General features: G+C 46.1%; 1 protein-coding gene across 1 annotated transcript in view; it reads right to left on the reverse strand.

The window, feature by feature from the left end:
• lyar (Ly1 antibody reactive homolog (mouse)) overlaps nt 1-26,484 on the reverse strand; it is a 32,869-nt gene that overhangs the window by 5,349 nt on the left and 1,036 nt on the right. Inside the window, exons 2-7 of the mRNA XM_085961767.1 lie at nt 18,394-18,562; nt 17,213-17,327; nt 15,779-15,886; nt 13,631-13,714; nt 5,702-6,089; nt 4,839-4,916 (exon numbers count right to left, since the gene is read on the reverse strand). Of these exons, the coding sequence (XP_085817893.1) occupies nt 4,839-4,916; nt 5,702-6,089; nt 13,631-13,714; nt 15,779-15,886; nt 17,213-17,327; nt 18,394-18,515 (895 nt within the window). The 5' untranslated portion in view covers nt 18,516-18,562. The remainder of the gene's footprint in view (nt 1-4,838; nt 4,917-5,701; nt 6,090-13,630; nt 13,715-15,778; nt 15,887-17,212; nt 17,328-18,393; nt 18,563-26,484) is intronic.

The raw sequence follows: 26,484 nt of genomic DNA on the forward strand, positions 1-26,484 counted from the left end.
GAGAGGGACGGGGGGGAAGAGAGGGCCGGGGGAAAAGAGAGGGACGGGGGGGGGGGGAAAGAGAGGGACGGGGGGGGAAAAGAGAGGGACGGGGGGGGAAAAGAGAGGGACGGGGGGGGAAAAGAGAGGGACGGGGGGGGAAAAGAGAGGGACGGGGGGGGAAAAGAGAGGGACGGGGGGGGGAAAGAGAGGGACGGGGGGGAAGAGAGGGACGGGGGGGGGGCGGAAGAGAGGGACGGGGGGGGGCGGAAGAGAGGGACGGGGGCGGAAGAGAGGGACGGGGGGGAAAGAGAGGGACGGGGGGGGGAAAAGAGAGGGACGGGGGGGGGAAAAGAGAGGGACGGGGGGGGGAAAAGAGAGGGACGGGGGGGGGGGGGAAGAGAGGGACGGGGGGGGGGGAAAGAGAGGGACGGGGGGGGGGGAAAGAGAGGGACGGGGGGGGGGAAAGAGAGGGACGGGGGGGGGGGAAAGAGAGGGACGGGGGGGGGGGAAAGAGAGGGACGGGGGGGGAAAGAGAGGGACGGGGGGGGGGGAAGAGAGGGACGGGGGGGGGGAAGAGAGGGACGGGGGGGGGGGAAGAGAGGGACGGGGGGGGGGAAGAGAGGGACGGGGGGGGGAAAGAGAGGGACGGGGGGGGGAAAGAGAGGGACGGGGGGGGGGGAAAGAGAGGGACGGGGGGGGGGAAAGAGAGGGACGGGGGGGGGGAAAGAGAGGGACGGGGGGGGGGAAAGAGAGGGACGGGGGGGGGGGGAAGAGAGGGACGGGGGGGGGGAAGAGAGGGACGGGGGGGGGGGAAGAGAGGGACGGGGGGGGGGAAGAGAGGGACGGGGGGGGGGAAGAGAGGGACGGGGGGGGGGAAGAGAGGGACGGGGGGGGGGGGAAGAGAGGGACGGGGGGGGGGAAGAGAGGGACGGGGGGGGGGAAGAGAGGGACGGGGGGGGAAGAGAGGGACGGGGGGGGGAAGAGAGGGACGGGGGGGGGAAGAGAGGGACGGGGGGGGAAGAGAGGGACGGGGGGGGGAAGAGAGGGACGGGGGGGGGGGGAAGAGAGGGACGGGGGGGGGGAAGAGAGGGACGGGGGGGGGAAGAGAGGGACGGGGGGGGGGGGGGAAGAGAGGGACGGGGGGGGGGGGGAAGAGAGGGACGGGGGGGGGAAAGAGAGGGACGGGGGGGGGAAGAGAGGGACGGGGGGGGGAAAGAGAGGGACGGGGGGGGGAAGAGAGGGACGGGGGGGGGGGGAAAGAGAGGGACGGGGGGGGGAAAGAGAGGGACGGGGGGGGGGAAAGAGAGGGACGGGGGGGGGAAAGAGAGGGACGGGGGGGGGGAAAGAGAGGGACGGGGGGGGGGGAAAGAGAGGGACGGGGGGGGGGGAAAGAGAGGGACGGGGGGGGGGGAAAGAGAGGGACGGGGGGGGGGGAAAGAGAGGGACGGGGGGGGGGGGGGGGAAAGAGAGGGACGGGGGGGGTGGGGGGAAAGAGAGAGCCGGGGGAAGAGAGAGCCGGGGGAAGAGAGAGAGAGACTGGGGTGAAGGATATATATAAATGAGAGAGAGAGAAAGGGGGAAGGAGAGAGAGAAAGGGGGAAGGAGAGAGAGAGAGCAGGGGAGGGAAGGAGAGAGAGAGAGCAGGGGAGGGAAGGAGAGAGAGCGAGCAGGGGAGGGAAGGAGAGAGCGAGGGAAGGAGAGAGCGAGGGAAGGAGAGAGCGAGGGAAGGAGAGAGCGAGGGAAGGAGAGAGAGAGAGAGAGAGACAGAGAGGGAAGGAGAGAGAGAGAGAGAGAAAGAGAGGGAAGGAGAGAGAGGGAAGGAGAGAGAGAGAGAGGGAAGGAGAGAGAGAGGGAAGGAGAGAGAGAGAGAGAGGAGAGAGAGAGACAGAGAGGGAAGGAGAGAGAGAGAGGGAAGGAGAGAGAGGGAGAGGGGGAAGGAGAGAGAGGGGGAAGGAGAGAGAGGGGGAAGGAGAGAGAGAGAGGGAAGGAGAGAGAGAGAGGGAAGGAGAGAGAGAGAGGGAAGGAGAGAGAGAGAGAGGGGGAAGGAGAGAGAGAGAGAGGGGGAAGGAGAGAGAGGGGGAAGGAGAGAGAGGGGGAAGGAGAGAGAGAGAGAGGGGGAAGGAGAGAGAGAGAGGGGGAAGGAGAGAGAGAGGGGGAAGGAGAGAGAGGGGGAAGGAAGGAGAGAGAGAGAGAGAGAGAGAGAGAGAGAGAGAGAGAGAGAGGGGGGGAAGGAGAGAGGAGAGAGAGAGACAGAGGGAAGGAGAGAGAGACAGAGGGAAAGAGAGAGAGAGAGAGGGAAGGAGAGAGAGACACAGAGAGGGAAGGAGAGAGAGAGAGAGAGAGGGGAGAGAGTGAGGAAAGGAGATAGAGAAGAGAGGAAGACACCCCGGGGAAGGGGCTGGACTCGGAGCCCGGCGGGTGAAGAAGGTCGGCCGCCATTTTGTGAGGTCGGCAGAAAGTTTGAATCGTGGCGGCCGAAGGAAGGAAGGCGGCGAGATTGTGGGTTTAAAATTTTAAAAAAAGGATCCAGAGAGAGGAGATGTAGGTGAAGCCAGAGGTTCTCATCGCTTGGGCTGTGTGTGTGTTGTGTGAGGAGATGGAGACTCTCCGCAGCCCCGCCGGACACCAGCTGAGGTGAGTCTCTCTCTCTCTCTCTGCGCTTTGCTAAAGCTCTGAGCTCGGGGATTGATGTTGAAGCGGTAGGCCGCGGATCCCCGGCCTCCTCCTCCTATTTCACAGAGTGTGAGCTGAGCCCAGCACCCCCCGGGTGTGTGGGGGGTGATTGGCCGGGGGCGGGGAGGAAGGAGGGAATGGCGCCGAGTCTCTCTCACACACCCCGAGCCCCCGGGGCTGTAATAGAGCCGGCTTCCCTCTCCCCCAGGCTCTCGGGCCGCACGGTTGATACCGCGGGGAAGGGGTAGGCAGTTTATCTTGCGCTCACCTGCTCGCTTCCCTCTCCCCCGGGATCTCGGGTGTTTGATGGGACAGTAGAGGGAGCTTTACTCGGTATCTAACCAGTGCTGTCGCTGCCCTGGGAGTGTTTGATGGGGCAATGCAGAGGGAGCTTTACTCTGTATCTAACCCAGGCTCTGCCCACACACGCCATGAAACGCCCCCCCCGTGACGCACAGCGCTTCCCCCGTAGGATTGGTCAACCATCACGTCACTCAACGCTAATGAGCGGTAGGATTGGTCAACCGCTAATGAGCGAATTTAGACTGTTTTTTGAACATTTAAAAAAAGTAAATACGCCTATAACACTCCCCTGATTGGTCAACGCTAATGAGCGGATTTTGTCCGTTTTTTAAAAAGTAAATACGTCTATGACACTCCCCTGATTGGTCAACCGCTAATGAGGTTGGCAATTCACCTCACTGTTTCTCTCAACAACAACAAAACCCCCCCTACCACTCTTACCAGTCATCCGAGATGCCAATGTTTATGTCAAAGGCTACCAGATTTGGAAATTGAACAAATGTGGATGAAACTTCAAATGAAAGGGGGGAAAAAAAAACACCTTGGGCTTGTTTCAGACACTACTTCAGATTTTTCAAGGAGAAAGCCATTAAAAAAAAAAGTGCATTATTATTGCTGGAGAAGAAAAGTGACAGTTAATTCCAAAAATAAAAATGCAAAGCGGAGCTTCAATGAGCTGCCACAGGAAAGATGGCGGCGGTTTGCCAACGGCTGGCCATTGGGGCGGGAAAAAGCAAGAGTGTGAGTGGGCGGCGCGCGAGAAACAGGGAGCGCACCAGAGTTTGAAATCAAACAAAACCATTGGAGAAAGCACGTGATCGCTTTCGCCCGCCCGCCCGCTCCCTCCCTCCCTGGGCTGGGACACTGAGAGCGGACAGAGTAGGGTGAACCCCATGGGCGGGGGTGGGGCGGGGTGTCACGTGGTTCTCGGAGCCGGGTTTGCCAGACTCCCTCCGGCAGTTGCTGGGCTGGGACACTGAGAGCAGACCGAGTAGGGTGATACCCGGGCGGGGGTGTCACGTGGTTATCGGTGCTGGGACACTGAGCCGAGCCCCGGGACCAGGCCGAGGGGGGGGGGGGGGGGGAAAAGGCCGAGTCCCCGGCCCGCGGCCGCAAATGGAGCCGAGCCCTCGGACCGGGCCGAGGGGGGGAAAGGCCGAGTCCCTGGCCCACGGCCACAAACGGAGCCGAGCCCCGGGACCGGGCCGAGGGGGGGAAAGCCCGAGTCCCCGGCTGGGGCCTCCAGCTCCACAAGGTGGGGAGACCTACCCTGGAAGACAACTGAGTTCCTTCATACTTGAAATGGATCACTTCATTTCTAACTGTTCCTAAATACTATTTAAAACGGAATTAATTTGTTCTTTTCCTTAGTTCCCTGTATTAAAGTTCAGGTTTTTAAGCACCCCATAGCTAAGAAGACAACTGCAGTACATGATCTGGCATTAAGCCATATAGAACAGGAAGGTGGCAGCTGTTAAAATGTGAATAAAACTAAAAGCGGAGGTAAAGATGGCCGAATTAACGGCAGTTTGAAAGATTAGGCCCCGCCCACACACGTCATGAAAGGCCCCCCGTGACGCAGCACGCTCCCCCCGTAGGATTGGTCAACCTTCACGTCACTCAACGCTAATGAGCCGTAGGATTGGTCAATCGCTAATGAGCGGAATTTTGCCGTTTTTTGTATACTGTCCGAACAATTTTTGTCTGACCAAAAAGTAAATATGCCTATGACGCTCCCCTAATCATAAGCTTTCTTTTGATATAACATATGTGTAGGTACGCTCTATAACTTTTGAGTGATGCCCGGACATACACACAGACAGACAGACAGATCGATCCTTTTTATATATATAGATTATATTATACAGATATAGAAATACCTGGCTTTGTCTCATCATTTTCTTCCACTTCCTTGGTTTCTATAATTTCAACTTTCTTCTGCTTAGAGTTGGGTCCATCTGTTTGATGTGAAAGAAGAGTATCAGTAAATCACAAGTTTTTAGTCTTGGATAAAAAGACAGTGGTTGGCCATGATTAGGATACACACTTACCCAGGAACATATTAGATCAATACCAAAGACTAAAGTTAGTAGATTGGGAGGGGGGGAGGGGAGGAAGAGAATCTCTACACCACTTACTTGTATCCAATTCCAAATAACAATTTTACTGAATGCTACAACTTGTCACAGTAGTAAGAAAATCCAAATATTTCAGATAGATTCCCACCCTTCAAAACACACGCATACATCAATCCCATCCACATCTTTCTCGGCAACTCTTGGTCCTAATTCATGAGCAGCACTGGCAAATGATCAAGGGACAGTTTGTTTGCCTGTAAGGTCACTCCAGCAGAGAACTATACATGGAGATCAAGAGGACAGGTGCTTATAACTTCAGTACAGCTTTACAGTGGAGATGTTATCTAAAATAGACACAGTGGCCCTGAATTTTCATGGGCTTTTTCCAATCTCCTGCCTCAACTCTGATGAAACCCTTGAAGAGATAGCGTAAATGGTGGTTTATAGTTGTTGAAGCCATTTCTCTGGGGGTTCTACCAAATCCGCCGGAGAACTCCAGCGGAAATTCCAGATGACTTTTTTTTTAAAAAGCCAAAAGTTACTGATTGCTGACTGAAATTTAAAATGAATTCTGCTATCCAAGTAATGCTGATAATAGCGAACAATCTGGTTTTCTCATGAGTATTCGGATTTCACTAAAGAACCAAAACACTATAATTACCTACCATCACTGGATTTTTCATATTTACGCTTCTTACTCTTCTTGTTGCCATGTAAATGTTCACTGTCCTGTTGCTCGTAACCGTTTGTTTGATTGCCATTTTCTTCTACTATATGGGCTCCATCTTTGTTATGCTTCTTTTTAAGTTTTTTCTTCTTTTTCTCTTCCAGCTGATTTGTTTTGGAATCTGGTTCATGCTTTAAAGATTTTTCATCTTCCTTTGAGTTTAAGTGTTTCTTTTCTTTTTTGGATTTCTTTTGCCTTTCTTCTTTTCTTTCCCGTTTGTTTTTTTTCTTATCTTCATTTTCTGCTACAGGTGCCTGATCCTGGTCTGCTTCGACTGACTCTGATGGGCCTTTACTGGTCTGAGTGTGTTTCTGGTTGTTTTTATCCTTTGCAAAACAAATTTAATTTATTTATATATTATACACAGAATTATCAAGATTATACGCAGTTGAAAGTGTGTTTCCTGATTTCACGCCTAAATGTTCTAGCTCTTATTTTAAAATCATGTCCTCTTGTTCCAGTGTAAAGAGCTCCCGCTTCTCTAGTCTCTCCTTGTAAATAAAGTCTTTCATCTTTGGTATCATTTAGTGAATCTCTTCTGTAATTTTTCGATGGCCTTGATAACCTTCCTAATGAGGTGCCCAAAACTTGATTGTTTTTAACTGTGGCCTAACCAATGATTTGCAAAGGTTAAGCATCACCTCTTTGCTTTTGTACTCTATGCCCCGATTTATAAAACCTAGGATCCCAAATGCTTTTTAAAAATTGTTTCATCAACTGGTCTTCCCATTTTTCCTGTTTATCTAAACCTTTAAGTTCTCTGCCCTTCTAGCTCCTTTAAAGTTTAGTGTATTATGTCCTCTCATTATTTCTCCCAAAATTTATTCTCACACTAATCTTCATCTAGCAACTATCTGCTTGATCTAACTTGTCTATATCCTCCCGAAGATGCTTTTAGTCCTCTTTTCAGTTAGCCATGCTCCCTATTTTTGTGATCTCTGCAAATTTTGATATTGTGCTTCCAATATCCAATTCCATTCAGAAGAGTATTGATCCAAACACCGAGTCCCTCCAAACTGGCTTCTGCCCCACAAACAGGCTGAATCGGTCAAGTCACAAATGACATCCTGCGTGATTTCGACCAGGACCCCTATTCTCTTATCATCCTCTTTGACCTCTCAGTCACCCCTAACACTTGATCATTCCATCCACCTCCAACATCTGCCCTCAGCAGTCCACCTCTGAGGTAATGCTCTCTACACGTTCCACTCTCACCTGACTCAACACAGGTGCTAAACTGCTGTCAACATCTTCACAGAATCATAGAAACTTACAGCACAGGAGGCCATTCAGCCCGTCGTGCATGTGCTGGCTTTTTGAGAGAGCAGTCATGCTTAGTCCCACACCCCTGCTTTTTTCCCGTAACCCTGTAAGTTCCTCATCCTCAAGTACCTGTGCAACTCCCTTTTAAAATTACTTATGGAATCAGCTTCCACCACGTTTTCAGGTAGAGCGTTCCAGATCCCAACAATTCTGAAAAAAGTTCTCATCTCCCCTCTCGGTCTTTTGCCAATGATTTTAAATCTATGTCATCTGGTTATTCACCCACTCGCCAGATGGAAGTTTGCCTCTATCTACACTATCAAAACCTCTCATCATCTTGAAAATCTCTATGAGGTCACCTCTTAGCCTTCATTGTTCCAAGGAGAACAGTCCTAACTTTTCCAACCTCTCCTCATAACTGAAGTCCCTCATCCCTGGTAACATACTAGTAGACCTCTTCTGTATCCTTTCCAAGGCCATTACATCTTTCCTGAAGTGTGGTGCCCAGAATTGTCCACAATACTCCAACGGAGGCCAAACCAGTGATTTATAAAGTTCTAGCATGATCTCTTTGCTATTATATTCTACACCTCTATTTATAAGCCAATTAACCCATATGCCTTTTTAACCACATTATCAACTTGCTCTGCCACCTTTAAGGATTTGTATATATGGACACCAAGGTCTCTCTGCTCATCTACACTTTTCAAAATTGTGCCATTTATAGTATACTGTCAGTACCTCCCTGCCTCTTATCTTCTCCTCCTTTGTTCTCAGTTACCTTTAGGTGTACCCCAGAGATCCATCTGTAACCCCATCCTTTTCAGTAATCATAAGAACATAAGAAATAGGAGCAGGAGTAGGCCAATCGGCCCCTCGAGCCTGCTCCGCCATTCAATAAGATCATGGCTGATCTGATCCTAACTGCCAATCTACTATCACAGAACCATCTCCTGAATCTAACAGAATTAGACACACGAAATAGGAGCAGGATCAGGCTACACGGCCCCTGGGCCCGCTCCGCTACCCACAGGGCCATGTCCGATCCGAACCTAGACTCATGTCCAAATTCCTGCCCGCTCCCCGTAATCCTTAATTCCCTTTACTTCTAGGAAACTGTCTATTTCTGTTTTAAATTTATGTAATGATGTAGCTTCTACAGCTTTTTGGGGCAGCATATTCCATGGACCTACCACCCTCTGAGTGAAGTAGTTCCTCCTCATCTCAGTTTTGAAAGAGCAGCCCCTTATTCTAAGACTATGCCCCCTAGTTCTAGTTTCACCCATCATCGGGAACATCCTCCCCACATCCACCCGATCCAACCCCTTCACAATCTTATATGTTTCAATAAGATCGCCTCTCATTCTTCTGAACTCCAATGAGTAGAGTCCCAATCTACTCAACCTCTCCTCATATGTCCATCCCCTCATCCCCGGGATTAACCGAGTGAACTTTCTTTGTACTGACTCGAGAGCAAATATGTCTTTTCTTAAGTATAGACACCAAAACTGTATGCAGTATTCCAGGTGCGGTCTCACCAATACCTTGTACAACTGAAGCAATACCTCCCTATTTTTATATTCTATCCCCCTAGCAATGAAAGCCAACATTCCATTGGCCTTCTTAATCACTTGCTGCACCTGCATACTAACCTTTTGAGTTTCGTGCACCAGGACCCCCAGATCCCTTTGTACTTCAGTACTTTCCAGTTTCTTGCCATTAAGATAATAACTTGCTCTACGATTTTTCCTGCCAAAGTGCATAACCTCACTTTCCAGTATTGTATTCCATCTGCCAAATCTCTGCCCACTTACTTAGCCTGTCTACGTCCCCTTGCAAGTTTTTTATGTCCTCCTCACTCACTACTTTCCCTCCCATCTTAGTATCATCTGCAAACTTTGATGTGTTACACTCGGTCCCCGCCTCCAAATCGTTAATATCGATTGTAAAGAGTTGGGGACCCAGCACTGACCCCTGCAGAACACCACTAGTTACCGATTGCCAGTCTGAGAATGAACCATTTATCCCAACTCTCTGCCTTCTGTTAGATAGCCAATCCTCTATCCATGCCAGAATATTACCTCCAATCCCGTGATTTTTTATCTTAAGCAATAATCTTTTGTGTGGCACCTTGTCAAATGCCTTTTGGAAGTCTAAATACACTATGTCCACTGGTTCCCCTTTATCCACCCTATATGTTACTTCCTCAAAGAACTCCAGCAAATTTGTCAAACATGACTTCCCCTTCATAAAACCATGCTGACTTTGTCCTATTAAATTATGATTATCCAAATGTCCTGTTACTGTCTCCTTAATAATGGACTCCAAAATTTTACCTACCACAGATGTTAGGCTAACCGGTCTATAGTTTCCAGCCTTCTGTCTACTGCCCTTTTTAAATAAGGGTGTTACATTAGCAGTTTTCCAGTCTGCCGGGACCTTTGCCGAGTCCAGGGAGTTTTGGAAAATTATTACCAATGCTTCCACAATCCCTACTGCCACTTCCCTCAAGACCCTAGGATGTAAGCCATCAGGTCCAGGTGATTTATCCGCCTTGAGTCCCATTATTTTTACTGAGTACCACTTCCTTAGTGATTTTGATCGTGTTTAGCTCCTCCCCCCCCCGATAGCCCACTGTTTGTCCAGTGTTCGGATATTCTTAAGTGTCCTCTACTGTAAAGACTGATACAAAATATTCAGTGTTTTTGCCATCTCCATATTTCCCACCATTAATTTCCTGGTCTCATCCTCTAAGGGACCAACATTTACTTTAGCCACCCTTTTTCTTTTTATATAACTATAGAAACTCTTACTATCTGTTTTTATATTTTTTGCTAATTTACTTTCATAATCTATCTTCCCTTTCTTAATCAATCTTTTTGTTATTTTTTGCTGTCTTTTAAAGTTTTCCCAATCCTCTATCCTCCCACTAGATTTGGCTACCTTATATGCCCTTGTTTTTAGTCGAATACTATCCTTAATTTCTTTACTTAGCTACGGATGGCTGTCTTTTCTTTTACACCCTTTTCTTCTCAGTGGAATATTTTTTTTTGGAAGTTGTAAAATAACTCCTTAAATGTACACCACTGATCATGTATCGTCTTACCCTTTAATCTATTTTCCCAATCCACTCTACTCAATTCCGCTCTCATACCTTCATAGTCTCCTTTATTCAAGCTTAGCACGCTTGTTTGAGATCCAACCTTCTCACCCTCTAATTGAATATGGAATTCAACCATGTTATGGTCACTCATTCCAAGGGGATCCTTTACTAGGACATTTTTAATTAATCCCGTCTCATTACACAGGACCAGATCTAAGGTTGCTTGCCCCCTGGTCGGTTCAGTTACATACTGCTCAAGAAACCCATTCCTAGTACATCCAATGAACTCATCCTCAAGGCAGCCCTGCCCAATTTGATTTGTCCAATTAATATGATAGTTAAAATCCCCCATAAATTATAGATGTTCCCTTATTACAAGCCTCAACTATTTCCTGGTTGATACTCCGTCCAACAGAGTTGCAACTGTTCGGAGGCCTATAGACTACGCCCACTAGTGTTTTTTCCCCCTTATTATTCCTTACCTCCACCCAAACTGTTTCATTATCCTGATCTTTTGATCCAATATCATTTCTCTGTATTACAGTGATTCCTTCCTTTATTAACATAGCCACCCCACCTCCCCTTCCTTCCTGCCTGTCCTTCCTGATCGTTAAATAACCTGGTATGTTTAATTCCCAGGCATTGTCACCCTGCAGCCATGTTTCTGTAATGGCCACAAGATCATACCCATATGTAGTTATTTGTGCCATTAACTCGTCTATTTTGTTACGAATGCTACATGCATTCAGATAGAGAACTTTCAAATATGTTTTGTGACACTTAGTTCCTGCTTTTGCCCTTTTTATTACTTTACCTTTTACTCCATACCTTCTGCCCCTTCCTGACACGCTCTGGTTTTTAATTTCCCCACTGCTACCTAAGTATACGACCTTCTCTGTTGTCATTTTTATTATTTGCTCTCTAGGAACCTCCCCCCCACTAGTTAGTTTAAAGCCCTCTCTACAGCCCTAGTTATATGATCCGCCAGGACGCTAGTCCCAGCACTGGTCAAGTGAAGCCCGTCCCAACGGAACAGCTCCCTCCTGCCCCAGTACTGGTGCCAGTGTCCCAGGAAGCAAAACCCATTTCTCCCACACCAGTCTTTGAGCCACGCATTTAACTCTCTAATTTTATTTGTCCTAGCCAAATTCGCTCGTGGCTCAGGTAATAATCCAGATTATTACCCTTGAGGTTCTGTTTTTTAATTTGACCCCTAGCTGCTCATACTCCTTTAACAGAACCGGCTTCCTAGTCCTATCTACGTCGTTTGTACCAACATCGACCACGACAACTGGATCCACCCCCTCCCACTGCAAGTTTCTTTCCAGCCCAGAGGAGATGTCCTTAACCCTGGCACCGGGTAGGCAACACAGCCTTCGGGACTCTCGCTCTCGGCTGCAGAGAACTCTATCTATCCCCCTAATAATACTATCCCCTACCACTACAACATTTCTATTTACTCCCCCCTCTTGAATGGCCCCCCGTTCCACGGTGCTGTGGCCAGGTTGCTCATCCTCCCTGTAGTCCCTGCTCCTGTCCCCACAGGGAGTAAGAACCTCGAACCTGTTGGTCAAGAGCAAGGGCTGCGGCTCCTCCAGCTCTACCTCCTGGATTCCCCCCCGTACCTGCCTCACTCGTAGTCACACCGTCTTGTCCCTGACCATGGGCTACATCTGAATTACTTAACTTCATAGGTGTGACCACCTCCTGATACAGAGAGTCCAGGTACTTCTCCCCCTCCCTGATGTGTCGCAGTGTCTGAAGCTCAGACTCCAGCTCATCAACACGGAGCTGGAGTTCCTGTAGCAGCAGACACTTGTCACAGACGTAATCACCGTGAGCCTCAATGGGGTTCACCAGCTCCCACATCTCGCAACAGTAACACATCACCTGCTCCATTCTATGTAATTAATTAAATTTTTTATTGTTAGTTATGGACACCCTCTGCCCGATTTTAGATGCTAGTATCCACTTTAATTAATTGGATTTAAATTAAATCAATCCCTCTAGTTACACCAGTTAAATGGTTTACCAACAGTCACTCTGCACCAGAAAGGCCTTATTAACTACAACCCACAGAGTTAAAGTTTGAAAAGAGCACCTAACACCCCACTTACCCTAACTCACACTTACCCAAACTCACAGCACTCTCTGCTGACTCGCACTCAGTGCTTGCTCACACTCGCACTGGTCTTTTTATACTGTTTGTTTGTTTACAGCCAAATGAGTCACCCCTGCTGATTGGTTAGAAAACTGGTTTCCACTGCCTGCTGTGCCAATTTACTCCTACTGCAGTGTAACCTTGTTTTACTCTTCTTAAACCAACAGAATCCCAAATATTTAACTTTTCCCCTTTACTTAAACTGCTTAAGTAATCTTATCAAGAATGATTTAAAGAGAAATAACAATTAAAGAACTCTCACACTTACCCAAACTCTCAGCACTCTCTGCTGACTCGCACTCACAAACATTATCTAAAAGCACAGGGTAAGCTTCAAGGCCAGATTGTTGCCACACTCAAATTTCTTGCTTGCTATCAAGCCCTGGATGAGCAAAAACTTCCTCTAGATTCAAGGTGGCAAAACTGAAGCAAACCTCTCACTCATGTCAAAACCTCCCCGCCACTTGTCTAGATTCCATCAACCTCCTTGGCTGCCCTCTCAAGCAAAGTCTGAAGGTACAAGCCACTTGTGCCCAAGCTCAACTTCCTCTCCCACATCCACTATGTCCCAAAACCACTTTGCTCCAACTCCACAATATTGCTTGCCTCGGCCAGTGCCTCGCCTGTTCTGTTGCCGAAATTCCAGTCCATGCTTTAAATCATCTTGAGGCTTGATGTCTCCATGCCATCCAAGCTGACCTCCCTCCTCAACTCTCTGCAAGCTTTGACTCACCCAAAATGATTCAATCCCTCATCCTTAGCTGCATTAAGTCACACAAATCACTCCAATCCTCTCCAAACTCCACTGGCTCTCTCTACTCCAAACATGTCGATTTCAAAATTCTTGTCCTTGTTTTCAAATCTCTTCATGGTGTCGCCCCACCCCACCTTAGTGATTTCTTCCTGCCTAAGGCCCCATACACACCCTCTGTTCCTCCAATACCAGACTTCTCCTTATCTTTTGCTTCTTCCATTACAGCCATTCATCAAATTCTGGCTGAATTTGCATTCCCAAACCTGGTTGAGTTGACCAAGGATTGAACCTGCAATTTTCCTGGGCTGAAATACTGCTAACAGTCCAACACAGCAAATTTGAACTGGTTAGTTTGAATTACCATTTGATTAGTGTTTTATTCAAATTATCTAGATTCAATAGCTATGATTTGTTCGCTGAAACTCCTATGACATCCCTGTCAATCAGCATATTGCAATCGGTGTCGATCCTGGAATTTGCAAACAGGTGGGAAATCAAAAGAACATGGTTCATTCCATTTCTGTTCAATTTCAATTGCGGGTAATTTGTTTTTGTTTGAATTAGTTTTGTACATGTCGTGACTTACATTGCTGATAGCAGCAGCAAAGATCTCCCACACCTGCCCTTGTAGAGCCTCATCATGGATGTTCAAACTGTTTTTCATCCAGTTCTGTAACACAATGGAAAAGATCTAAGTATCTGGTAATATCATTTTTAGCTGCATAACATTTTTTGTTGTTTCCGAAACCCACCATTCCTATTAACAAGGATTTTAAAACTTTTATTTTTAAAAGAGTATCAGAAATAAACTTCCTAAGGACCATTTGCAAAGCCATAATCTGATGAATTCAACTTTGGACCTTTAGAAGTCGATACACTGTTCAAAATAAAACATGCTGGCAATACACAGTCAACATCTGTAAAGAGAAACCTTATGACATTTCACGCACACACGTTTGTGTATATATTATAAACACAGCATCTCATTTACATATGGGTTATTTTGTAACAGATGCAAGAGTCTTAAAATGCTGGGTACTTCTGAACTGCAGTCTGAAACTGCCAAGTACTTTCCAATCTGCAAAGTTCCCCGACCAAACATAGCAGAATAATGCACGGTACATTACAGGAAGCTCTTTTTTATCCGGCACAGACGGGACCGGCGTGGTGCCGGTTTATCAAAAAGTCCGGATTACAGAGAGTTATAGTGAAAAGGTACGAGAGCTCGTACACAGCAACAAATCCAAGCTTCCCTGTTGATTAGCAACAGCTGCAAGAAGCCCGACCACAGACCAAGCGTCCCTGTTGCTTAGCAACAAGTGCAGGAACCTCCGATTACACAGCCAAGAATCAAGAAACGGCCACCAATATGAAGAAAAACTTAACTGAACCTACTCCTGAATTTTGCCGGTTAACCGAGATTACCGGTTGTTTGGGTGCCGGTAAATCGAGAGTTTCCTGCATCTGTTCTATTAAAACACTATGGGCTGGATATTCTGATCCCTACGGGTGTGTATGCGCAGTGTACCCACCCATAGGGACATTGGAAATGCCGGTTTCAGGCATGCACTGCGCATGCGCTGAAAACTGGCATTTCCGATCTGTCGAGAATGCTCGACAGATCCTCCGGCTGCCCTGGAGAAGGGCCTCTGCGGGCGGCTAGTTACGCTTTTTGGAGGCTCTCCGCCCGCAGAAAACCCTTACAATTCTTGTGCCTGGTAAAAGTAGGCGTAAGGCCTGCTTTTACCAGGGTAAGAGTTGAAAAAAGTTTTTTTTAAATTTCCACTGATTTATCATTTAAAAATACTTTAAAAAAAGGTGTTTATTTTTAGTCCCGTAAAAAACTTTAATTATTTTTTTGAAAAATTTAAAGTTTTGTTTAAAATAGTTAATTTATTGCACTTTCAATCATTTTAAAAATAGGATGTTTTTTAAAAATGTATTTGAAGTTTTATTATGTTTTGGGGGTGATCTCCATTCATATATTTGAAAGGTCTTCCTGTCAAATGTATGAAGGGAGATTCCCTTCTTTGATTGGCTCCCCATGGCCCACGTGATCCCAGGGACACTGCGAACTACCTGCGCCTCTGGGATACGTGGGCCCTGCGCACCGGCAGTTTGGAGAGGCCCAGCATCGGAACAGTGCACGTCCCGGGAGCCCTCAGGTAAGGGCGCAGATTTTTCCAGATCGCAGGCCTCCGCCCACGGGAGGCCTGCTATTGGAAAATACGGCCCAATATTATTGGCATTGTGAGCAATACCACAGGAGATCTGTAAGTAGCTAGTTAAAATTTTATAGGTTAAGAAAGTGACTTCTGTTTCTCACATACATTTGTATTGAACAACTTCCAATTTAACCTTATTTCAAGTTACCATTCATAATGAAGGGCAGTCACCTCGCAAGAAACCAGAATTCATAATGTACATTTGCAATTATTCAGCAAATACCAATCGTGGATATGGAATAATACAGCCATGCATGGTAAATGGTGATGGTGTATATGATGCAGCTCACCTTAGGGCAGTTCCTGTTTAAATTATTTGATTTATGGAATTAGTACTTTACTAAACATGTTGAAATATCCCATATTTAGTGTAGAGGCCCTTTCTGTCAATCTCAAACTGCAAAAATCTACACAACACAAAAACTATGCAATTGCATCTTGGGACATTTGAAACAATATTAAAATCAGATTACTATTAAATAGGAAAAGTTTTAAAAAAAGAAACCAACCTGAAATTTGGCTTTCTTTCGTGGTATGTTGTCATAAGAATCCATTTGCTCCAGAATTTCGCGCACCCTGGGACTAACTTTTGTTTCATTCATAGCTTCGTGAACTTTCTATACACAGGAAAAAGAGACTAAATTAAACATATGCAGCTGTACCATAATAATGCATACTGCCCTTGTTAACTTTTAGACATGATGCACTATAAATATGTATCTGATCCACTATTACAATCAACTGTAGCAAATATAAACTGCAGTGAACAGTCCACGATAATAAAATGCAACTCTTATGTTTCCTTTGTACTACTGGCACTAGTTTGATACCTGCATCTAAAGCAGTGTGAGCAGGCAGAAGTAAAATACCAGCTTGTGCCACTTCGTACTCGCACAAAATGGAGCTCCAGATATGCATGCTTAATAAGCATGCACAACTACACTCAGGATGCCCACAAAACTATTTAAAGTTTAAAAGATAGTTTCACACCAGTTGCAGTTATGCTGCAATCGACATAAAGTCAATGGTTCAAGACTGTCTCCTCAAAAAGTGTTGTCATATCACTTGACAAAATTGAAAGTCTCTCAAACCCAGTGGGAACTACGGTATAACTGGCTCCTTCAATAACAGGAAACCTTGTGCACACTACAGATTGTGCTTCATAACTAGAATAGGCAAGAGTCTAGGATATTCATTATATGCTTCATATCTATCACATATACAAAGTGATGGTGTTGTGTTGTCTTTCCTCGATCATAGTTCAAAACATTTTACAAATCCCAAGTTCAACAACATCACATTAGAAAAGCATCACTCACGGATGCAGGCTCATCAACTATAGCTTTCTAGGACCAACATTGTTTATTTGGCTGCAGAGTGATCAATGTCGGGCACGGTTAAATATGATTGCAGATACTAAACCCAATTTTCAAATCAGTCAGAGCAACATACAGTACTGTGCATGCCTGAAACCAGCATTTCCAATGTCCCTATGGGTGAGTACACAGCGCGTACACACCCGTAGGGATTGGAATATCCGGCCCAATAATCGGTCTTTTCCCTTTAAAGAGGCCGACTAAAAATGTGTTTGCCAGCATTTTTTTTCCTTCTGAAGTCAAACATGTACATTTCATCAGAATGCTGCACAAGATGTTCTTGACGTTCCATCTATGAAATCCCAAATAACTCACTTAGGACCTGTTGGTCATGAGTTGTAGTCTTATTCGCTCATGTAATAAAAATAGTATCCAACAACTTATGTAGTGTCTTCCACGCAACTACCATTAACAATATAAAAGGTGGGCAACATTGAATTAGAAAGTTGAACAGCCCACTACAGCCGAGAAACCCAGTCATTTAAAAGTGTTCAGGAATGAACTACTGTTGTGATTGGAGTTCCAAGAAGCACAGCAAGAGTAATATACATACTAAAATTGATTTACCTGCATCCACTGTTGTTGTTTCGTATCTCCCTTTTTGGCCTTGGCTTCAAATCCTTTACCACCATACTTCTGATCTTCACTAATGCATTTAATATGGGTCTTGTAATCCTCTCCCCTATAAACATTGACAGATCTCTATTAGGAGGAAATGTAAAATAATACTTCATCTAGCTTACCTAGGAGTGAGTTTCTGTTGTGCATTTCATTGGGTGATGCTTATAGCTCACAGCAAAACCCTAAAATGAGTTCTTCAAACCTGTAGCAGCAATAGTTTAACAATAGTTCTGCTCTACATGTGGTGATAGCAATGTGTACCGTTCAATATTCTATCAATTTAACCATTTCAGGACTATGCTGTCCATCAGCGGGAGTACTAGTAGAAGTAGCGAGACTGCGATAGACTATTGATGCGCTATCAATTACTCATAAAAGACTGAGAGTTAAGAGAGTAACTAAAGGCTTTTATTAGCAAAGAACAGAGCATGCCTCTCGTGGTGGTTGACTGGGTTCCAAGAAGGCAGGGGGCTGCAGGTCAATCACCTTTATACCTGGGCCTGTGGGTGGAGCCAGCCGAGACATGTTGAGGCATGCATAGGTACAACAGTGTCTAACAACAACAACAACAACAATAACAGTGGTTTACCACAACTATCACTAATGAAGATGATCAAAGTAAAACTAGCTCAATTTGTCACATACAAAATTTTCCACATTAGCATTCAATCTTGCACATTTAAATGTTTGGGGCCAATGTACTGTACATGTTCTGAAAAGTAAATCTTCAGTCATTCTTTCCCCTAAAGATAACAATTTTCAGGCAAAAAGATAAGCTATTTTAACATACAAGGTGGTGAAAAGTTGCATCAGAACCCACTGAACTATTGTGCCAGTGAGAGCTCATAATCTCAGTTGTGCTGTAATGGACAGCAACTAGAAAGAGGCTAAGTGCTTCCTCAGAGAGGGAGCAATAAACAGAGTTTTTTCTACAGTACTCTTAGTGATCAGTAACTTGGGCAAAAACCTGCAAGCAGGTTGTCCACTCTCTGTACTGGATGTTTGATGTGTGGTGCCGAGAAACTCACGAAAGAGGTAAACTAAACAATACTAAAAACTTTAAATTCAGATAGAATACAATATGTGTGTACAAACCAAATGTTGTACACCCCATACCAAATGCTTACCAAAAGTCCTTGCCACAGTCAATACATGACAAACATGAGCAGTTCCGACAGATAGTAGAATGTTTTTCCACTTGAGCTTTCTTGACAGACTCTCCACATCCATTACAGGTGAAGAAGACCATTTTATTTTATTCTAGGCACTTTCTCCTCACACACCATAAAGCAATGCCTGTGTCAGGAACAAATATACACATTTTGAGAAATAGAAGAACAATCAGTTTCAATATAAGCTTTACTTGTGCAGATTTTATCTTATTTGCACAGTTGGCTCTACTATATCTGTTGTGGCTATAATGGGTAATTGCATACCTCAGATAATTCTTCTCATTTACACTTTTGTCCAGATTTCTCCTCAGAGCTAGATTTCAAAATCATTACAGAGTCGATGGGCTGGATTTTCATTAAGCTGTCGGGAAGGAGGCGGGACTACAACTTTTGGGTTTCAGTCCCGCCTCCATCGACATCCGGCCAATCAACGCGATTTTCCCTTGATTGACCTTGTTGAGCCCGCTCAGCAGGCCAATTAAGGGCCACCTGGCAACAGGTGACGTCACAGACTGAAATTTCATCTGTCAAGAGTTTTTGACAGATGAAATATCAGTGTTTCACAGCTGTTTGAAGCTGTCAAACACTGACAGCCTGACTTCTAACATGAGTCCTTCTACACAGACTCAGTTAGAACTCTCACCGGCACTCAAAGCTGAAGGCTGTCACTTTTGACAGATCGCAGCCATTCAGCTTTCAGTTCCGGCTGAATGATGGACTCCCGAAGCAGAGAGGAAGAAAGGCTGTAAAGGTAAGTACAGGTAATTTAAACTTCTTTACACACTTTAGACACACCAAACACACTTACCTTTGCACTCATGCACCCATCACTCACCTGAACACCGACATCGCGACCCCTCCAAGTCCTTCAACGATGGCCCGCCTGCTCTAACCTGGCATGGTTTGGAGCCGTCGGGAATCCCACACACCCCCTCAAAATAGGGATTAGGCTAAAAACTGCCTGTTAACAGGCAGTTAATTGGCACTAATCCCTTCCCGCCTCGGGTCCCAGTGCGGGGTGGGTACCCGCCTCCCTTGAAACTTACGTGGAGGCGGGTTTTGGGCGGGATGGTGTCGGGACACCCAAATTCAGGATTTTTGCCCCTCGCATGCACACTGAAAATCTGGCCCGATGTGTTTCACTCCTGATGAGGCCAAGGCTTGATTTTTTAAATCTGCTACTGTGCTGCGAGTGAATTGTGTGCTCAATGTAACACCAGCAGAGGAATAGTCAGTCGCTGCACTGATTTTAGGGTTGTTATCAGTGTTACAAGCTTCATCTTCAGGATCAACTGTAACACACTGGCAGTATACCAGTAGCTGATTTTGCCGGGAAGTTTAAGTTCAGAGCTGATCCTAGAATTTTTAAGATTTGGCACTCTACAGCTGATACTAGCATCCAGCTTCTCCGCATATACCACAAAGTATTGCTTTTGTCAGGGTAAAACATACATATTTTAGAGAAATCTAAGAGAAACATATAGCAGATCTTCCATGGCATTGCTCACTGTAAACTCGATGATGCACTCCAAGGACAAGAGCACTGCAACATATAAATCTACAACATATTATCCTATTACTAACTGCAACAGTGTCCCTTTAAGTTCATAAAATCCAACTTCAAGTCAATCAGAATGGATTGGTGAGGGAAGAATGCAGATTGAAAAATGCTTCTACGGTTCAGCGTCTACGTCAGAAACAATCAGAATTAAGTGACTGGCTTCCCTTTTTTGCATCCATAACAAAATGTGATATCTTGTGTATGGCAAATGAAATAAGTAATATACAGGAAACTCTTTGGTATCCGGTACCGACGGGACCGGCATGTTGCTGGTTGATCAAAAATTCCGGATGACGGAGAGGGTTATCTACCGAGGCTATTTTTAACAAATAAAAATAAAGAAATGTGCAATATACAGTAATTGGGTACTCACCTACAGAATGTTGTGTTAAATGGATGGTGGAAGATGCTTAAGTACAGTACTGCCAGTTGAGGGTAATGCAATGCAATGACTACCAGCAGCGTGGGAGACACACAGTACCCCTGTAAAATGGCAGATCAGAAGAGACTACCGGCAGCGCGGGAGAGTCAGACTCCTGTTACGGGGTATTGAGGTGTTCCGACAGCACCAAGAAATGGCAGTTTGGAGAACTACCCCCACTGACCAACTCGGCCACTGCGGGAGACTCGGACTCGGCAACATTGCCGGTTATTGAGGTGTTGTTTTCAAAGTGAGAATTTTGCCGGTTAAGAGAATTCCGGATATTTAGGTGCAGTTTAAACGAGTGTTTCCTGTATCACTTATATGTGAATCTCCATTGGCACTGCATACAGTATGTGAAACAACGCTGTTTTATAATGCAGGAACACTATAGCATGTAAAACGCCACAGTGTGGGGATTTGCCTATTTTCCTATACATCAAAAGGGAGAGACAACAAGTCCAGGGAACTAAAGACCAATTAGCTTAATGGCGGTGGTAGGAAAGATAATGAAATTCTTACTCAAAGATGTAACAGAAAAACATCTAGAAACTGAAAATACAATAAGTAATAGTCAGCACAGATCCCAAAAGGGAAGGTCATGCTTGACCAACTTTACTGAAATCTTTGAAGAAGTAACAGAAAGGGTAGATAAGGGTAATGTAGTAGATGCAATGTATTTGGATTTCCAAAAAGCCTTGGATAAAGGTACTGCATAGTAGACTCATGACTAAAGTCAGAACATGTGGAGCCAGGGGACAAGTAGCAGAATGGATAGCAAGCTGGCGACAAAACAGAAGAGAGAGAGTAGGGGTTAAAGGTAGTTACTCAGATTGGCAAATGGTGGTCAGTGGTGTTCCACAAGGATCGGTGCTGGGACCATTGTTGTTCACCATTTACATAAACAATTTGGACACAAGGATTGGAAATACAATTTTAAAATTTGCGAATGACACCAAATTGGGGGGTGTAGTTAATACAAAGGAGGACGGCGATAAAATACAGGAAGACATTGGCCCAGATTTTCCAGGGCTTACGGGTGCATAAGCGCCCATAAGTTCCAGGTTTTCGCACGCGAGGCACATGTGCAAAAACCCAGATCTTGCGGCCTGTCAAGAATCTTCTTGAAAGATCATAGCCATCCCCAGGAAAAGGGCATCCACGGGGGGAGGTGGGCTATTTGCCCAACTACTGCCCAGCAAATGCCCGTGAAATTCTTATGCCTGGTAAGAGTTTAAATGAATGTAAAAATAATTTTTTCACATTATTTAAACATTAAAACACCTGTAAAATAAGTTAAGGTTATTTTTAGCCCCATTAAAACATTTAAATTTATTTTTCAAAAAATAAAATTTGTGTTTTAAATGCTTAATTAAATTGTATTTTAATTAATTTTAAATATGTATTTTTTATTTATTTGGTATGTAAATGTATTTTTTATGTGATCCCCATTCATGTTTATGGGGATTCCGTACGTACGGAATCCCCATAAGCATGAATGGGGATCCCCCTTCTTTCACTGGTTGGGCTGGCCCACGTGATCCCAGGGGCGCTTGCGAACCGCATGCACCCCTGGGGTAAGTGGGCCCCTACGCATGTCTATACATAGAGGCCCAGGAACGCGAGTCTCCACGGATCCCGAGGCAGAAGGTAGGCGCTGATTTTATTTGCGGATCAGAGGCATTTCCCCGCGGAAGCCTCCGACCGCAAATTCAGGACCATTATTAAACTAGCAGAATGGGTGTGTAATTGGCAAATGAACTTCAATATCGCTAAGTGTGAGCTCGTACATTTTGGTAGGAAGAATAAGGAGGCCACATACTCCTTGGAAAATAAGTGTTTAACTGGGGTAGAGGAACAGAGAGATCTGGGGGTAGATACACAAATCGCTAAAAGTAGCAGCACAGGTTAATAAAGCCATTAAAAAAAGCAAACGAAGCACTGGGGTTCATTTCTAGAGGGGTAGAATTGAAAAGCAGAGAAAGTCTGTTAAACTTGTATAGAACCTTGGTTAGACCGGAGTACTGTGAACAATTCTGGTCTCCATATTATAAAGAGAGGCACTGGAGAAGGTGCAAAAAAGATTTATTCGAATGATACCAGAACGGAGAGGTTATACCTACCAGGAAAGACTGAACAGGCTGGGCTCATTTCTCTAGAAAGAGAAGACTAAGGGGTGACCCGATATAGAGGTCTTTAAGCTTATGAAAGGGTTTGATAGGGTAGATGTAGAGAAGATGTTTCCACTTGCGGGCGAGACCAGAACTAGGGCCCATAAATAGAAGACAGTCACTAATAAATCCAACAGAGAATTCAGGAGCAACTTCTTTACCCAGAGGGCGATTAGAATGTGGAACTCGCTACCACAAGGAGCAGTTGAGGCAAATAGCATAGATGCATTCAAGGAGAAGCTAGATAAGTGCACGAGGGAGCAAGGAATAGAGGGATATGTCGATGGGGTTAGATGAAGAAGGGTGAGAGGAGGCTCGTGTGGAGCATAAACACCGGCACAGACCAGTTGGGCCGAATGGCCAGTTTCTGTGCTGTAAATACTTTGCCCTTTAAGGCTACAATGTTAATAAACATTAGGTAAATTCATACACAAATGAATTATGACATTGGGGCTCTGGCATTTTGCATTGCTGGAGTTTGTTTGCGTATTCCAAATAACCGCCCCTTGTTTCTATTTTTTTTTAATCGTGCTACAAAAATTTGCATTAGACAATTTTGATATCCGAAGTGTGATGGACAGGAACTGTATCCTACAGGATTTTGAATCAGTGTGGAAGACGCTCTCGATTGGTTAGGTTAAGTGGATGAAGTGTAACAAATCCCCTGGGCCAGATGGCATATATCATAAAGTTATCAATGAGACGAGGGAGGAAATTTGTGGGGCACTGGCTGCAGACAAGTGGTGAAATTCCACATAATTGTAAAGAAGCAAATTCAGTGGTTATAGTTAAAAAGTGGAACAAAACCCAAATTGTAATGATCTAAAGCACTCTGGTTCAGACTCTGTCTAGAGCTAGCTTTCAATTGCAAACATGGGGGGGGGGGAATTAAATTGTCTAGAGTTTGGTGGGGATGAGGGTGTCAAAAGAAATAATCAATGCAGTTGTTAACAGTAACCTGCATTTATAGAGCACCTTTAACTTAGTAAAACAGCCCAAGGTACTTCAGTGATTATCAAACAAAATCTGACACCGAGCCACATAGAGATATTAGGGCAGGTAATCAAAAGCTTGGTCAATGAGGTAGGTTTTAAGGAGTGTCTTAAAGGAAAGTGAGGTAGAGAGAGAATGCCAGAGCTTAGGGCCTAGGCAACAGAAGGAATGCCCGCCAATAGTGGATGCGCAAGAGGCCAGAATTAGAGGAGCGTAGAGATCTCGAGGCTTGTGCGGCTGGAGCAGGTTAGAGAGATAGAGGGGGGTGAGGCCTTAGAGATTTCAAAAATCGAGGCATTGCCGGACTGGGAGCCAATGTAGGTCAGCGAGCACAGGGGCGATGGGTGAACAGGACTTGGTGCGAGTTAGGATCCAGGCAGCAGAGTTTTGGATGAGCTCAAGTTTATGGACAGTGCTAAATGGGAGGCCGGCCAGGAGAGAATTGGAATAGTCAAGTCTATAGGTAACAATGGCATGGATGAGGGTTTCAGCAGCTTGTGAGCCGAGGCAGGGGCAGATACAGGCAATGTTACGGAGGCGGAAGTAGGCGCTCTTGGTGATGGAGAGAATACGGGGTCCAAAGCTCAGCTGTGGGTCAAATAGGATGCCAATGTTGCAAACAGTCTGGTTCAGCCTTAGACAGTGGTCAAGAAGAGGGATGGAGTCGGTGGCTAGGGAATGGAGTTTGTGGAGCAGGGACCGAAGACAATGGGAGTTTTTGTCCAGAGGCAGAAGGTGAGGGTAGAACAGTTTGAAGCGAACTTGAAGTGAGATTAGTTGGGTGGTGAAAGAGATGAGAAAACAACTAAGATTAGGAATTCCATCAAATGCAGGAATATGAACCTGTCTCCCACTACTACACCAAGAGACCAAAAAACTCGTGACCTAAAGAACAGATGGTGGATGGAGAAAGCGCAGGAGATCCAGCAGCTTGCCGACAACCACGACGTGCGTGGATTCTTTAGCGCAGTCAAGACCATCTACAGCCCAAGCACCCAAGGCCCTACCCCACTGCGAGCCAAGAACGGAGAGATACTCATCAAGGGCAGAGGGGCAGTCAGTGCCCGCTGGAAGGAGCACTTCGAAGATCTCCTTAACCGCGACTCTGTCTTCGACGCGCGTGTCCTCAACTCCATCCCGCAGCATGCTACCCGCCACCATCTCAGCACAACCCCAACCCGGCATGAGGTTGAAAAGGCCATCCGACAACTGAAGAACAAGGCCTCAGGAGCAGATGGAATCCCCCCGGAGGCACTAAAGCATGGCGGAGAAGCACTACTGGCGTGAATTCATGAACTCATTTCTCTTATCTGGAAGGAGGAGAGCATGCCGGGGATCTCAGAGACGCCGTAATTGTGACCACCTTCAAGAAAGGTGACAAGTCTGATTGCGGTAATTACAGAGGAGTTTTCCTGCTGTCTGCCACAGGGAAAGTCATCGCAAGAATCCTCCTTAATCGCCTTCTCCCAGTGGCCGAAGAGTTCCTCCCAGAGTCGCAATGCGGATTCCGCCCATTAAGGGGCACAATGGACATGATCTTCATCGTGCGACAACTACAAGAGAAATGCAGGGAACAGCACCAGCCGCTGTACATGGCCTTCTTTGATCTCACAAAGGCCTTCGTCACTGTCAACCGTGAGGGATTATGGAGTGTCCTCCTCAAATTCGGCTGCCCTCAAAAGTTTGTCAACATTCTCCGCCTGCTTCACGACAACATGCAAGCCATGGTCCTGACCAACGGTTCCACCACAGACCCAATTCACATACGAACCGGGGTCAAGCAAGGCTGTGTCATCGCACCAATGCTCTTCTCAATCTTCCTTGCTGCAATGCTCCATCTCACCCTCAGTAAGCTCCCCGCTGGAGTGGAGCTAATTTACAGAACAAACGGGAAACTGTTCAACCTCCGTCATCTCCAGTCCAGATCCAAGGTCGTCCCATCCTCTGTCGTCGAATTACAGTATGCAGACGATGCTTGCGTCTGCGCTCACTTGGAGGCCGAACTCCAAACCATCGTCAACACCTTCACCGAAGCGTACGAGAGCATGGGCCTTACACTAAACATCCGTAAGACAAAGGTTCTCGACCAACCTGCCCCCACCACACAGTACTGCCCCCCGATTATCAAAATCCACGACAAGGCCTTGGACAACGTGGACCACTTTCCATACCTCGGAAGCCTACTGTCAACAAGGGCAGACGTCGACGACGAAGTCCAACACCGCCTTTAGTGTGCCAGTGCAGCCTTCAGTCACCTGAGGAAGAGAGTGTTTGAAGACCAGGACCTCAAACCCGGCACTAAGCTCATGGGCAGCAGTGACACCCGCCCTGCTGTATGCCTCAGAGACATGGACCATGTACAACGGGCACCTTAAAGCACTGGAGAGGTGTAACATCCCCACCGACACCTGGGAATCCCTAGCCCAAGACCGCACAAAGTGGAGGAGAAGCATCCGGGAAGGCGCCGAACACCTCGAGTCTCTTCGCCGGGAGCAAGCGGAAGCCAAGCGCAGGCAGCGCAAGGAGCACACGTCAACCCAAACACCCCACCCACCTGCTCCTTCAACCACCGTCTACCCCACCTGTGACAGAGACTGTAGGTCCCGCACTGGACTCATCAGTCACCTGCGAACTCATTTTTAATGTGGAAGCAAGTCATCCTCGGTTCCGAAGGACTGCCTAAGAAGAAGAACTACACCAAAAGACCAAAACTGATACAGGAAACTTTGTGCTATCCAGAGGTGAGCTATCCGGCAATCTGGAGCCACTGGCAAAAATCAGCAGCCGTTTTTTATTCTTTTTTGTTGTTGCTTTGTTTGAACAGTCAAGCTGTGCAAGGTCTGTAGCTATAGCAACAGCTTCAGCTACAGAGCTTTAGGGGCACACCCGAGTGTTTAGAA

Source organism: Somniosus microcephalus, chromosome 2 (genome assembly GCF_052327205.1).
Source record: "Somniosus microcephalus isolate GS21.2 chromosome 2, FLI_Smic_1.0, whole genome shotgun sequence".
In the NCBI taxonomy this organism is placed as follows: Eukaryota; Metazoa; Chordata; class Chondrichthyes; order Squaliformes; family Somniosidae; genus Somniosus; species Somniosus microcephalus.